General features: G+C 34.4%; 1 protein-coding gene across 1 annotated transcript in view; it reads left to right on the top strand.

Moving 5' to 3' along the window:
- Positions 1-16753, top strand: part of LOC123556843 (leucine--tRNA ligase, cytoplasmic-like) — a 50344-nt gene that overhangs the window by 6848 nt on the left and 26743 nt on the right. The window contains exons 5-13 of the mRNA XM_053543111.1: positions 1948-2079; positions 2982-3143; positions 7929-8033; positions 8074-8075; positions 11856-11987; positions 13413-13638; positions 13809-13896; positions 14461-14537; positions 16275-16328. Coding sequence (XP_053399086.1) covers positions 1948-2079; positions 2982-3143; positions 7929-8033; positions 8074-8075; positions 11856-11987; positions 13413-13638; positions 13809-13896; positions 14461-14537; positions 16275-16328 — 978 coding nt within the window. The remainder of the gene's footprint in view (positions 1-1947; positions 2080-2981; positions 3144-7928; positions 8034-8073; positions 8076-11855; positions 11988-13412; positions 13639-13808; positions 13897-14460; positions 14538-16274; positions 16329-16753) is intronic.

Raw genomic sequence — 16753 nt, 5'->3', positions numbered from 1 at the left:
CCAGGCCCTAGGTTTAAGGTCAAGGTCATACTTAGAGGTCAAAGGTCAAATTCAAGAATGTCTTTGTCCGGAGCATTTCTTCTTTATGCATGGAGGGATTTTAATGTAACTTGGCACAAATGTTCACCACCATGAAACAAATTGTCATGCGCAAGAACCATGTCCTTAGATCTAAGGTCAAGGTCATACTTAGAGGTCAAAGGTCAAATTCAAGAATAACTTTGTCCGGAGCATTTCTTCTGTATGCATGGAGGGATTTTGATGTAACTTGGCACAAATGTTCACCACCATTAGGCACCCTTTTTTTTAATTATGTCCCTTTGTTGTTACTATAAATAGATTATATAGTAACTTTTTTATTACTGGCCGTAGGGAAAAATCGAGACCACTTTTCTGTGGTACAACATGCATGTTACACCAAGTTGTTAGGTGTATTTTGATCTATCTCTACCAGGTAAAGTGTTTCTTGTGGACTTGTGTAGATTTGTTTTTGTTTTTTTTTAGGATTAATTTCACTTTGTTCTTACTATATATAACTTTTATGCTAACTTCTTTATAATCGGCCATAAAAATTCCAAATGAAAACAACTGTAGGTTTTTTCATATGCAAATTTTTTTTATCCAGGTGCTTTGTTATATTATATTGTATATATAGTACAATATTGTTTATACATCATTGACAGATATCAGTTCATTATGTTATTCTACAGTAGAAAAAATTAGGTGCCTTCCAGTAGGGGACTTTGTATTGCATGGCAGTACTTCATTCACTTGTTTATTCTTTTTCTAGGTCAATTACCAACCTCACTGGGTCAAGTTCCATTACTCTGACATGTATTTTGAGCAAATTATGCCCCCTTTTGGACTTAGAAAATTCTGGTTGAAGTTTTACATACAAGTTACTATCTCCTAAACTAATGCAGATATTGAATTGAAACTTCACATGTGTCTTCAAGGTTATAAAACTAGTTGATAGCATCAAGTCCCATAACTCTGATGTGCATTTTGGTCAAATTCTGCCCCCTTTGGACTTAGAAAATCCTGGTTAAAGTTTTGCTTGCAAGTACATACAGGTATAACTTAAAGGCATATAGGTTTGAAACTTATTTTTTCATTTTCTAGATCAATTACCAAGCTCACTGGGTCAAGTCCCATAACTGTAACATGTATTTTTGGCAAATTATGCCCCCTTTTGGACTTAAAAAATTCTGGTTAAAGTTTTACATGCAAGTTACTATCTCCAAAACTAATGCAGATATGAAATTGAAACTTAACATGTTTCTTCGGGGTTATAAAACTAGTTGATAGCATCAAGTCACATAAATCTGATATGCATTTTGGTCAAATTATGTCCCCTTTGGAACCTAAAACTCTTTTGATATTTAACATTTTGGATAATATTTTCCTGCTTCTGTGACAATATTTCGAACAGTCGAGTTTGACATGAAAATGACATGAAAATTCAGATGTTCAGGGTGGGCCGGTGGTGTAGTGGTAACACGCTTGACTGTCAGTCCAGAGGTCCGGCGTACGAATCCCGGTCCGGGCACTGGAAATTTCTGAGATGCTCTTGAGTGTCTCCCACCTAACTAGAGGCATGTACTGGTTCTTCCCAGGAAAGACGGCTTTGCGTGTATCGGTGCTATACACCGGGCACGTTAAACAACCAGACTGTCTATTTGAAAAGAGCTAGGCTAAGTTAGCTGGACACGTCTGTATCTAAAAAAGTTCTCTCTGTCTGTTCTGGGGGCTTTATCTCACTCTGTCCCTCTGGTCAGATCGCTCTGTGTCTACTAGTAGAGGATGTTTTTGCGCCCTGTGTGGCTGCAGTTGCTGTAGCGCCTTTGAACATGTTTATCATAAAAAGGGCGCTATATAAATCTGGTATGATATAATATAATATATATGTTTTTAAGTTCAAAAAGTATTTGTTTTGTTAATGGATAGGCATGTGCAGACAAACTAGCACGAGAAATGGAGGATTTTGGTTACCCTCCACAGTTTCCTCCTGAGGAAGAAGAGGAAAAGAAGGTTGAAGAGACAGAGGTTGTCATCAAAGATAAGGCCAAGGGAAAAAAGGTACAGCTATCTGTAGCAACATTTATAAATGTTTGAGAAGTTTTCTGGGGTTTGAAACTTCTGAAAAAGGAAATTATTTTATTTTGTAACAAAACTTCATATGAGAACTAGATATTGGCAAATTTTAAAGATAAGAAAATTGTTTAAAATCAAGTGTCATGTATTTGTTGTCATTTGGCCTGGCTGTAGTAGTCTTTACATATCTGCTATTTTGAATGTTGCTTCTATGTAGGGTTTATTGTGAACAAATCAAATCTAGTGGGTCTTACATAAGAATGAGATTTATGTGAAGTGAACAACAGCATATGACTGCCAAATTAACCACTAATTGCACGATTCTTGGTTTATGTGTCAGGCAATTCATTGTTAATTTGCCAATCATATTCTTATGTTCATTTCGCATGAACCCTGAAAAAATAATTCCATTTATTATATTTCCTTTCCATTGTTAACACGCTACTTTCTTGAAATACACATATTCTGTTGTACTGCTTCTCGGTCATCCTATTCACCAGACAGGACAACTATGATGTTCTCTAAGGAACGTTTTCCCTGACTACATGCAGATGTTATCTAAAGAGCAGTGTTACCTTAACTTTTGCTGTTGATACAAAACAAACATAATTTTTAATGGAATGAATAGGGAGAATGTAAATATTCAGAATTTTTGGCCAGTGACTGAAATTATGCCTTGATGGGCACCTGGAGTCTTCTGCACCTTTAAAGCTTGACCAGATAAAAATAAAAATTCCTATTAAAGTCCTCTTCACTCCATCTGGAGTAGATGGATTAACAAAATTGTATTTTATTTTCCAGGAAAAGGATTTTAAAGTAAATATGTTATCAAGTATAGCACATGATCTAATGAGTAATTTAAATTAAAATATTATGTATATCTGTAGAGTAAAGCAAAAGCAAAGTCTGGAGGATTGAAGTACCAGTGGCAGATAATGTCAGCTCTAGGTCTGAAAGATGAAGAGATCCGTCAGTTTGCTGACCCACACCATTGGCTGTATTACTTCCCACCAAGTTGCAAAGCAGATCTAAAGCGCATGGGACTCAAGGTCAGTGTCTTTCTATGAGCAAACAACTTTAGCTTGACCATTTAAAGAATCTACTTACCCAGTCGTTGGCTAAAGTTTTGAGTGCTAAGTCATATCTCAGTAACCATGGCATGTATTGGATTGAAGCTTTACACAAGGCTTCCTAGTTATCAAACCTACTGAAATGACAACTTTTTGACGAAGAAGATTCAGTTTACTTACAATCAAGCTGTATCTCAGGAAGAACTACATGTGTTGGACTAAATTGTCACACAATGCTTCCCAGTTCAACTTAAATAACCAAGTTAGATAACTTTGAATTTAGTTCAAATTATGGCCTTTTTAGCTCACCTGTCCATTGTGTAGTGACAAGGTGAGCTTTTGTGATCACCCTTCGTCCGTCGTTAGTCCGTGCGTGCGTCAACAATTTCTTGTCTGCCCGATAGTGGTTTCATTTATGACTTTATTTTAACCAAACTTGCACACAACTTGTACCACCATAAGATCACGGTTCCTTTCTTGAACTGGCCAGATCCCATTATGGGTTCCAGAGTTATGGCCCCTGAAAGGGCCAAAATTAGCTATTTTGACTTTGTCTGCACAATAGCAGCTTTATTTATGATTTGATTTTTACCAAACTGGCACACAGCTTGTATCACCATAAGATCTTGGTTCCTTTCTTGAACTAGCCAGATTCCATTATATGTTTCAGAGTTATGGCTCCTGAAAGGGCCAGAATTCGCTATTTTGACCTTGTCTGCACAATAGCAGCTTCATTTATGATTTGAATTTAATCAAACTTGCAAAAAACTTGTGTCACCATAAGATCTCGGTTCCTTTCTTAAACGACCAGATCCCATAATGGGTTCCAGAGTTATGGCCCCTGAAAGGGCAAAAATTAGTTATTTTGACCTTGTCTGCACAATAGCAGCTTCATTTATGATTTGATTTTAACCAAACTTGCACAGAATTTGTATCACCAAAAGATCTTGGTTCCTTTGTTGAACTGGCCAGATTCTTTCATGGGTTCTAGAATTATGGCCCCTTAAAGGTCCAAAATTGGCTATTTTGGCTTTTGCAGCCATATAGAGACTTCATTTATGGTTTTATTTGATACAAACTTCTAAAATATGTTCAATAACAATAAATCTTGGATTTCATGACAAATCAGATCCAATTGTAGTTCCAGATTTATTTTATATCTGATTACCTCCCCTGATTGTAATCAAAATGAATTTATATCAGTATGTACTTATAGGACTTATTTGAAATTTCATTATTGTTATTAGTTGGACTGAGACAATCAGGGTCGATAACTATGGACTGATTTTATGTTAAATTACCTCCCTTTATTTCAAATTAAAATGGGTATATCTCCGTAACTAATGAAGATACTGATCTGAAATTTCATTTATATCAACAGATTTATTTGGCAGATCCTTCTTTTGTTCACTTACAATATATTTTTTTTTTATTACTTCCCTTTTACGTTACTATAAATAGCTTATTTTTAGTAACTTTTTTATTATTGGCCGTAGGGAAAAACCGAGACCACTTTTCTGTGGTACAACATGGATGGTACCGCCAATTTTTAGGTGTATTTTGACATATCTATACCTTGTAAAGAATTTTTTTTTCTTTTGTTATTAAATTTCTTTTTTTTTCTTCCTTTGTACTTAATATTTTTTTAGGTACTTTTTTAATGGCAAAAACGAGCTTGTTTATAGGCACATCATGGCTCCATTTTTTACGTGTTGTTGCATATCTATACCTCGTAAGCAATATATCGTATGGTTAAATTTTCCTTTGTTGCTGTCCTTAGGACCTACTGAAATACTAGTAGTCAATTACTTTTTTTTTTAATTTAATGTAAATTATGAACCAGTTTTTACCAAGAAAAAAATCATTCAGTTTTGCGGGCAACAATCAAGCTGTAAAAACATCATTCTTGTCAGACGTACTTATATACCAAGGTCTGAGAACTTTTGTTTGAAATTGATTTGACTTTGAAAATATGAATCTTGACTTTTTATCTTTTTTTACCAGATATATATGATTTAGAAATGAAAAAAAAAACAATTATCAATACATGTCTCTGGAAATATGTAGCAGTATGTAGCATAGAGCTCTGTATAATTCTACTTCACATTTATGCTCCTTTTAAAAGTCTAACTGCCTAATATGGGGCCTGTATTGCCAATGAGGTACTGTCACAGACTGTGAATCACTTGGTTCTCACAGATGTGGGTTCGAAAATGCATTTGCAGGGATCATCGTACAGGGCGATTCGAGCGATATCATCGCTGTAAAGTCGGCCACATCGCCTAATGGGCAAAATCAGAATCGCCAAGTTTTTCAGAGTGTTGTAATCTGTTTACTTATAGTTGTAAAACTTGATGCTCACACATCGTAATATACTAGATTAAATTACTGATAAATCCATGGTCAACCCCGCCTACTCGCCTGTCAAATTTCAACCAATCATGGCGTTTAATATCCCACTGTAGTTGATCAATAATATTGTAAGCCGCCGCCATTTTGAAAATTTTATCGGCGTGTAAGGCTGATAAACATAACCAGTGTATGATCTTATGCATCAATTGTATATTATTTCTTGATTTTATTATAAATTACTTTAAAATTTATTTCAAATACTGCCAATTTCTGTAAATGAAATGTCCGGGCGCTGTGGATAAAAAACAATTCCAGGACGTCTGAACTGCCGTACAAAATATTGTGAAAAAATCGCCAATACCTACAAGTTTGGTATTAATTTTCAAAAGATTAATAAATAAATCAGTTAAATTAAACTTAAATGTATAAATCTGAATAAGTTGATGCAAGAATCAGGCATTATTAAAGCACAAGAAACAAAACATGTATGAAAATTTTCATGGCGTTTTGATCGTGCACCTAATAAATTTACGAGTTTCAGACGTGAAAATTTCAGATAAAAATTTAATGGCAACTTTTTCCATAGCTCAGTTTGTACTTTATTTAGAAATTCATGATAATAACAGGGGTGTAAAATTCTTTTTCACACCACTCGCCCTGCAGGACTAGTAGCTAGTAAAATGTACTCGCCCTTAGTGGACAGTCTCTCGCCCTAATAATTGACATTTTTAATACTGTTACGTTTTATGGAAGGAGTATTATGTACAACACAACAAGCAAATTTCAAACATAACACATAGCTCGTACACTACGTTTCCTTTTTGATTATTCATTTTTGTTACGCCTAAATTTCTTTTCACACCAGACATTTCTCTTTCACTAATTTTGTTAACTCCACCATCAAGTTGCTCTCCATAATTATGAATAACTGAGTTGATAGTAAAAATAATCACAGTCTAACCCCTACAGTAGTTTCCCATAGTGTCAGGAAAGTATTAAACATCAGTTATTTTCATTTTCTCAAAACTTATTTCCCAAAAAACAATTATTTTGAAAAGTACCCTAAAAATATGGACACAATAATCATCACCCACCTACCCATCTTGAAAGCGAAAAAAAAGTTGACGATCATCGGTAATTATTCTTTTGATAAACTAAGTAATGGCCTGTTTTCATCATCAATTAACATCCTCTCAAAGAGCTAAAAGAAGTGTGTCGGTATCATGACCTCTGAAGCGGAGATCAAAGCGGTCCTCAAGGTCATGTACCATATTCCGCCGCACTAACAGAAACCTTTTTACCAAAAAAATCATTTTACTCAATGTATTTAAATTACTGCCGCTTTTTCATTATTTAAGATTTTTTTTATTCTGTTTTTTGTTCTTTCTGGTCAGAAGTCCGAATTTTATGCCCATAATATGTATTACTTATTTTCTCTTAGAAAGAAATCAGTAATTAAGATCGCGCTGTTTGAAATTTAACAAATGATTATATGAAAATCCGACCGTTTTCATACAAATTTGCTTACGTTTCCGTCGATATTTTATTATAATCATAGTAGAATTCAAATTGTATTACTTCTCAAGCGATGTTGAAAAACTGAAGCGATAATGTTAAAAAATGAATGCACTACGCGCATTTCTTTGTGTACGTGTCGATAAACAAAAGTAACGGAGATGTAAATTTGATATTACGATAGGTTGCACGTGCTCTCGGAATGGAAAATTACCGGCTGACGTTTTGATATCTTTACGATTTGCGGGTAAATTCCAGTCAATCAAAGTAGCAATTGAACTATCACAAAGTCTGTTGACGTTCAAGATGTAATTACTGAATTTCATTAAAGCTACGGCGTAAAAACCACTCGCCCGATCAGTCGAGTATACAACGAGATCCACTTGTCCTATCCAGACTTTAACTCGCCAATGCGAGCGGGCGAGTGGAATTTTACACCCCTGAATAATAATGCAATATTCAATTTCCTTAAATTATTACTGTTTATAAGTTATAGAAAGTGGATATATAGGCGTGAAACTAAATACTATGCCGAATCTTCTTAAATTTCTGGACTTCTCCCTAAATTCTGTGGAGGGAGAAGTCACTCCCTCCCTAAAATTTTGACCTAGGATGATCCCTGCATTTGGTGTGTAATTATTCATACAGAAGGCTGGTGGTTTTACCTGCCTGCCTGTGTCTGGAACAATGCTTGGAAGGTCACCTGGTTCTTCCTCTACTATCTTCAGAACTTAACTGAGCTGAATTCAACATTTGTTACAAATTTATTTGGTTCGTGTTATTTCTTCTATGTGTTCAGCAAAATGAATTTTACCAGACAGACAGTTGAAGCTAAGAGAATGGTATAGTTGCATACATTTCAAAAACCTCCATTTTAACAATGTTGCTTTGATACAGGTTGATTGGCGGCGATCATTTTTCACAACAGACGTGAACAGTACTATACTCATTGTCCAGGTGGCAGTTTGGCTGAAAGAAAGAAACAAATACAGTTTGGTAAAAGTAAGTTTCTATGAATAACACTCTCAATGAAACTAAAAAGCGGTATCATGCTATGAGTGAGGCAAAGTGGCATAATATGTACATATTGCGCACAATCAGACTTTACAAAAATATTTACCAATGGCTTAACTACTGGCTTTTTCATATTTGAATTTTTCCTATTTGTTTTTGGTCTTCTTTAGACCATTTTAGCCAAATGTTTACACTTTATTTCTTTAGAAGATCAGTATTAGTGGCTGTGAAATTAAAATATTGTAAAAATTCATTTCATACAAATTTCTTTGTAACGTCGATTTTATTTAATTGTGAGTAAATTCAATTGTAATTTAAGCGATAAAAATGAACAAATCGTTAAAAAATTCCAAGAATTCTTCTGCCCAAAACAAAGTACGAGATTATAATTTGTTACGATATTTCATGCTTCGGAAGGAAAATTACGGATTTTTTTTACATTTCTAATTCATAAAAAGGTAGAAGTTGACTCTCTAAAGTTTTAGACGCATAGATGTAATTATTTAATTTCATTAAACTACCAACTTCGCTCTCGAAAGAAATTACCGGGTCCGGATCCAATTGAAGGACGCGATGTGGTTAATTTTACACCTATAATAATCTTTATCTAAAAACTGAGGTAAAAGGGGAAAATATTAGCTGAAAAATAAACTATCAATTTTAAATTTGATTTTTAATTCGTAATCACTTCTAAAATTTGACGTAGGATACCTGCATGGTAAATCATACAAAGCTTTTTTTACTAACTCGGCAACACTTAAGTACACCGTTCGCTTAATTTCGAAACTGAAGAGTGAATTCAACATTGTACAATTTATTTGTTCGTGTTATTCTTCAGTTCACAAATATTTTACGCAATTATCTACTAAAGTAGTCATACACAAAACCTTTCCATTATTCAATGTTCTTATACAGTGAGCGGCGTATCATTTTTTCACTACAGCGTTGGGAAACCAGTGTATCGGAACCATTCTGGGCAGTTATGTCTACGGAAAGAAAACAAAATGCCGGAGTAAAAAAGTAAGTGCGTTATATCGCCAAGTTCAGCAAAACATTTAGGCAAATTCAATATTGTGTACATGGCAACTTTAGATCTGAACGAACATGTGTACCTTGTATAAAACACTTCAATTGTCATTTCAGATGGGCTGTTACAATGACCTGTTAGAAAAAAAAATTAATCCCTTCGAACTAGGGATGGGAATGATTTTCGAATATTCGAATATGAAAATCAAATTCGAATATTCGTAAATTATTGTATATTTTTTTAGCTCACCTGTTGAGCTTTTGTGATCGCGTGGCGTCCGTCGTCCGTGCATGCATAAACTTTAGCTTGTGACCACTCTGGAGGTCACATTTTTCATGGGATTTTTATGAAAGTTGGTCAGAATGTTCATCTTGATGATATCTAGGTCAAGTTCGAAACATGGTCACGTGCGTTCAAAAACTAGGTCAGCAGGTCTAAAAATAGAAAAACCTTGTGACCTCTCTAGAGGCCATATTTCTCAATAGATCTTCATTGGTAAATGTATTGATTCACTCGTGCTGCATAGTCATAACTGGATTCAATTTGGAACTGGGTCACTGTGCGTGGTGGTCGGCAAAACTAGGTCAGTAGGTCTAAAAATAGAAAAACTTTGTGACCTCTCTAGGGCCATATTTTTCAAGGGATCTTCATGAAAATTAGTCAGAATGTTCACCTTGATGATATCTAGGTTAAGTTCGAAACTGGATCAACTGCGGTCAAAAACTAGGTCAGTAGGTCTAAAAATAGAAAAACCTTGTGACCTCTCTAGAGGCCATATTTCTCAATGGATCTTCATGAAAATTGATGAGTGTTAAGCTTGATGATATCTAGGTCAAGTTCCAAACTGGGTCATGTGCGGTCAAAAACTAGGTCAGTAGGTTGAAAAATAGAACAATCTTGTGACCTCTCTAGAGGCCATATTTTTCATGAGATCTTCATGAAAATTGGTGAGAATGTTCACCTTGATGATATCTAGGTCAAGTTCAAAAGTGGGTCACATGCCTTCAAAAACTAGGTCAGTAGGTCAGATAATAGAAAAACCTTGTGACCTCTCTAGAGGTCATATTTTTCAATGGATCTTCATGAAAATTGGTCAGAATTTTTTATCTTGATGATATCTAGGTCATTTGTGCTCAAAAACTAGGTCACTATGTCAAATAATAGAAATAACAACGTCATACTCAGTTCAACACTGGGTCATGTGGGGATAGGTGAGCGATTCAGGACCATCATGGTCCTCTTGTTTCAAAATAAGTACCATTGATTTTGGGCAATATGAGCATGCTAATTCTACAGAAAAAAAACCATGTCATGTTTGTTTATCGAGTATAAAAAGATGTCCAATTAACAAGAAAATAGCAAAGGCCATCGTTACGGATTAACAGTTTGCAACAAGCGTCAATGTGTCAGATGCATGTCAAAAGATGTCAAATGAACAAGAAAATTGCAATGCATAATTACCTGGGATCATCGCTACTGATTAACAGTTTGTATTAGGTGTAAATGTGATATCTTTTTATCTTTTGTTCATTTTTATTGGCGCCTGTTTTATATAATAAGTTGTAGAATTTTTTTTCGAAAACCAAACTTGTAGATATTGCCGATCTTTTCACAATATTTTGTACGACCTTTCAGACCATCTGCAGAATCGGTTTTCATCCACAATCGGCCATAATCGAATTAAATTTTGAAGTACTTTATAAGAAAATCAAGAAATAACATATGATTGATGCATAAATTCATGTTGAAGGAGGTTTAAGTCTGTCTTACTCGCTTTTTACATGCTGATTGAAAATTTTCAAAATGGCGGCGGTAATACAACAGCGCGTCACGTGTTTAAATGGGACGACCTGCTATTTTTAGATAAAATTGCGACGGTCTAAATTATAATCGTTTTGATTTTTTGTATCATTTTGAAGCTAAAACACTGGATTAGTTAAATACGTTCATGATTATACTGACAGAATAGTGAAATAAAACGCTAGGGGGTTTTGCTAGGTAGGATCGGGTTACCCGAAAAAAACAACATTTTTTGGCCTTATTACGTACAATGATACATGCTTTTAACAAATGATTACGTTGTGTATACATATGCCAATCACTTAATAAGAATTTAAAGCATTCCATTAAAACAGACCGAATATTCGAATATATTCAAATATGGCAAACCGAATATTCGAATATTGATTTCAGTATTCGTTCCCATCCCTACTTCAAACTTATAATTACCTGTGTGCAAATCTAGGGATGTTGGACTGACTTCTGGTATTTAAAATGAAATTCTATTCAGTTTTATAAAAAAAAATGAAAACCTAGTATCAGAAAGTTAAATACCAATTTTCGTTTTATTTCACTAATGACAGAAGATTTACCATGGTATTAGAAGTGCTCGTTTTCAGGACATGCAAAGTTTTTTTTCAATCTAAATGATTGTGAATAGTTTCTAATACAAGTTACTTATTATAATATGGTTGCGCAGTACTTGTAAGGTACCATCCAGCTGTTTTCTAACTGAAAATGTTGCTCAAGTCAATGTGTTACGGTCGGAGGTTCTACCCAGGTGCCCGTCCGTGATGAAAAAATGCGCGGAGGGGCACCTGGGGTCGTCTTCTGCAGTCAAAACTGGAAGTCACCATATGACCTATAGTTATGTTGGTGTGACTTAAACCCAACAAAATAAAAAATCAAATCAATGTTAAAAACACTATATACACATTTTACCTTTTACAATTTAGAATCGTGTTGTTAATTTTTGTAGGATAATGTTGATATATCTATTTCAGGTATACAATCTACTCTCCGAAGGATGGCCAGCCCTGCATGGACCATGATAGAAGTTCAGGGGAAGGAGTTGGACCCCAGGAATATACATTGATCAAACTGAAAATCCTGAAACCATACCCACCAAAACTGAAGTATGAAATATAGTTTTCTCATTTTATTAGCTCATCTGATTTTTTGAAAAAAAAATGATGAGTTATTGTCATCACTTGAGCGGTTGTCGGCGTCGGCGTTGCCTGGTTAAGTTTTATGTTTAGGTCAGCTTTTCTCCTAAACTATCAAAGCTATTGCTTTGAAACTTGGAATACTTGTTCACCATCATACGCTGACCCTGTATAGCAAGAAACATAACTCCATCTTGCTTTTTGCAAGATTTATGGCCCCTTTTGTACTTAGAAAATATCAGATTTCTTGGTTAAGTTTTATGTTTAGGTCAACTTTTCTCCTAAACTATCAAAGCTATCGCTTTGAAACTTGGAATACTTGTTCACCATCATAAGTAGACCCTGTACATCAAGAAACATAACTCCATCTTGCTTTTTGCAAGATTAATTGCCCCTTTTGGACTTAGAAAATCAGTTTTCTTGGTTAAGTTTTATGTTTAGGTCAGCTTTTATCCTAAACTATCAAAGCTATTGCTTTAAAACTTGCAACACTTGTTCACCATCATAAGTTGACCCTGTACAGCAAGAAACATAACTCCATCCTACTTTTTGCAAGATTTATGGCCCCTTTTGGACTTAGAAAATATCAGATTTCTTGGTTAAGTTTTATGTTTAGGTCAACTTTTTCTCTTAAACTATCTAAGCTATTGCTTTGAAATTTGCAACACTTGTTCACCATCATAAGCTGACCCTGTACAGCAAGCAACATAACTCCATCCTGCTTTTTGCAATAGTTATTGCCCCTTTTGGACTTAGAAAATCATTTTCTTGGTTGAGTATTATGTTTAAGTCAACTTTTCTCATAAACTATCAAAGCTATTGCTTTAAAACTTGCAACAGTTTTTCACCATCATAAGTGGACACTGTACATCAAGAAACATAACTCTATTCTGCTTTTTGCAAGAATGATGGCCCTTTTTAGACTTAGAAAATCATGGGTAGGACAATATTTCTATTACACAAAAAAAATCAGATGAGCGTCAGCACCCGCAAGGCGGTGCTCTTGTTCTGCATATATTTAAGTGTATGCACTGGTGATACTCACTTTCTATTGCTGGGTTGATACTTTACCTTCTATTGTTTGGTATTACCTGTACCTTTTGTTGTTGGGTAATATCTGTACCATCATTTGCTAGGAAATACTTGTACCTCCTTCTGTTGGGTTAATATTTTTAGTTTCTATTGTTGGGTAATACTTGTGCCATTGTTTGTTTGGTCAGTACTGCATTTTCTGAATGTGTTAGTGTCTCCTACACTCTAGCTGTAAATAAGATGTTACAGATGACATAAATATCCAAAACGATTAACAGTCGGACAGAGTATTCATTTACATGAATTATATAGGTGTATATCATTCATGTAAACAACTGATTTAGCTCATTTTGAAATCTTTAGGTCTCTAGAGAAGAAAGATGTGTTTCTGGTAGCTGCCACACTACGTCCAGAGACGATGTACGGACAGACAAACTGTTGGATACAGCCAGAGATGAAATATGTGGCATGTGAACTGGGCAATGGAGAGGTATTTATCAGTACCCGGAGAGCAGCACTGAATATGAGCTACCAGGGATTCAGTAAGACAGACGGAAAGGTGGACGTAGTTGCTGAACTAGTTGGACAGGTAAGACATATTTCAAAATGTACAGAATCTTGGGAACACAAGTCACTGACTGCTATCAGTTCATTTTGGAAATATATTCCTTAGTCAAGTTTACAAGTATTAGACTAAGTGTGGTATGCGAAAGGATGTAATTAAGGTTTTTTAAAAAGTCTTCTACATTTAATTTTTAGGATATAATGGGAGTTGCCCTATCAGGACCTCTGACAGTTTATGACAAGATCTACACACTACCTATGCTTACCATCAAAGAAGGAAAAGGTAAAACTGCTAATAAACAAGGCATGCTGTCTAAGTGTATGGTATAAAAGATGCTTTATAAAAAAAGAAGTTATTAAAATGTTTTATTATTTAATTCTTAAAAAAATGTTAAAAGAATGTTTTATTATTTAATTCATTAAAAAACGTTATACATGTATAATTGTAAATGTCCATCAGTCATACTTTGCTTTAGGTCGGTAATTTGAACTTAGATTTTGAAATGCTTCCAAAGTTTCGCAAGTTTGATACTAGGATAAGGCAATTGTTACAGGATGATTGGTCCATCAAAAGTCAATCATATTATTATTGCATAAGGAAAAATTATTTACTTGCAGGAAACTCACTACACATTGGTATGCAACCAGTACATTACGCGTTTTGTTTGAAACCGGTTTTAAATATAACACATGTCTTTGCTTATTTCATTTAAATGCAACACAATCAAAGATCTGATTTTGTAAAGAAGTTATATAAAGGAATTTTCACTATGCCAATGGCTTAATTGGTAGTCCTTAAAACTTTTCTGTATTGTATGATAATATTTTTGGTTTGTGTTATATATAGGGACTGGAGTTGTTACAAGTGTGCCCTCAGATGCTCCAGATGATTATGCTGCACTGAGAGATCTCAAGAAAAAAGAAGTAAGTTACAAGTTACAAAAAAATTTACTGTTTGATCCATGGCTTTTCCATGATTTCTCTTTAAATATCTTGCAGTGTTCAATTTTCAGCTCACCTGAGCACAAAGTGCTTATGGTGAGCTATTGTGATCACGCTGTGTCCGTCGTGAGTCCGTCCGTCTGTCGTTAACAATTCCTCCAAAATCACTGAATGGATTTTGATGGAACTTGGCGTGGATGTTCTTGGATGGTCCTCTACCAAAGTTGGTTAAACGGTTGGTCACTTTTCCCTGTATGTATATAGTAGAAACTTAGAAAATCTGTTAGCTCGATTTTAAAATAATTTCACACAAATGGTCCTTATGTGACCTTCTGCAAATATTATTCAAATTTTTCTGAATCGTGACATGGCCGCCAGAGGGCATGGTCATTTTTCATCAACAATTTCTTTAAACAACATCTCCAAAACTACTGAATAGATTTTGATGAAACTTTATATAAATGATCTCTGGGTAGCCCTCTTTCAAAGTTGTTCAAATGGTTCCGGTTCATTGAACATGTGGGTTGTTTTGGTTAAAAACAGGTTTTCAGCTATCAGAGAGTAAAAATCTTTTTTGTAGTGCTTTGATATTTGGCATGTGATATAAGGGTTTGACTCTACGATAATTGTCCAAATTATTGCCCTAAGGTCAAAAATGGCTACGCTTCTGTGTGTGACATGTACTTACTATAGGCTTATATATGAGAAACTTTTAACATCTTCTCTGAATCAATAATAGCTAGAGCCTTGATATTTGGCATGTGATATCAGACTTGTACTGTCTACTGTAATTGTTTAAATTATTGCCCTAGGTTCAAAAATGTATGTGACGTATATAATATAGGCTAACATAGAAGAAACCTAACTCTGTACTTTTACCATAATGTTATACAAACACACTTGAAGCCTTGTGCACAGGTGAGAGCTTTAGGATCAATGACCCTCTTGTTATATTTTAATAATTCTAAAGAACCCCAAGGGTGATAACAGGAACTGTCTAAATATTCAAAATATTAGTTCATGTATTACTAATATTTCATTCTACAGTTTTGATAAGATATTTTCCATTGTAAAGTTAAGCCGTTTTGAACACCAATAATTTAAAGAGAAGAGCTGTCAAAGGGCAGCAAATGTTCAACTATTCAAAAGCCTTGTCACTTGAAGAAGTTAAAATATTGAAAACATAGACATAAAGAAGTATTAAAGGGGCAACAATTTTGAGTCATAGAACTTTCTCCACTTCTGATGTTTAATGAGATAAAAGATTACATGGAAATATTACAAAGAAAAAGAGGCATAACTTGTAAAATGAAAAATAGAGTTTTGGAACATATGTATTGCATGTCAGATCATCATAGTAAACAAGTTTCAAAGAGGTCCTTCTACTACATTAAACATTTGGAATGATGTGTAGTTTATATCTGGATGTTTCAAAATAAAGCTGCAGGTTCTATTTCTACATATTGAGCATTCTTTTATTCCCTTTTGACTGATTCGAAAATTTCTTTTTCTACATTAGTTGTTTAAAATGATTGAGCACAGAGAATATGGAGTTACCTTTCTCTCTTATATAGTGAAGTAAGTTTTTATCACTATAATATGTTGTTCTAAATAAGGTGAAACTGCAATGGCAGGATTATGCAGATTGGTAACCTTTGTATGCCAGTGAAATAAAATGGTGTTCCAAGTTTCAAGAGATTATTCTGCTTTTGTTTTCAGCCATTCAGAAAGAAGTATGGACTGACAGATGAAATGGTTCTGCCTTATGACCCAGTAAGTATTTATGTTTTGCTAAATCTGAGTTTCAGTAGAGAAACAAATACAAATGGCATTATAGGTGAAGAATGTTCTTGTGTTGTTACTTTGTGTATATAAATACATTATTAGTTTTCAATTTATACATTCCTATGACTTTGTCTGCATTATAAATACACAACATTGTTATTGCATTCAGCAGAAATTTCTTCTTTATGTCCCCTTCAAAGAACAGTGTTTATGTTCTTTTGCTTGTTTGTTGGTTTGTATATCAGTCTGTAGACTTTTTGGTTTTCGATCAGTAACTGGACAACACTTGGTCTCATAGTTAGTCAAACTTACAGGATGATTGCCAGTGATCAATAGATGATCGCTATTTTTTCGGGAGTCAGTTGGTCAAATGTCAAGATCACTGTGATATTGAGACTGAAAAAATTCCAATT

The sequence above is a fragment of the Mercenaria mercenaria genome, chromosome 5 (assembly GCF_021730395.1).
Source record: "Mercenaria mercenaria strain notata chromosome 5, MADL_Memer_1, whole genome shotgun sequence".
NCBI lineage: Eukaryota > Metazoa > Mollusca > Bivalvia > Venerida > Veneridae > Mercenaria > Mercenaria mercenaria.
The sequence above is the reverse complement of the archived record's forward strand: the minus strand, read 5'-3'. Positions and strand labels throughout refer to the sequence as shown.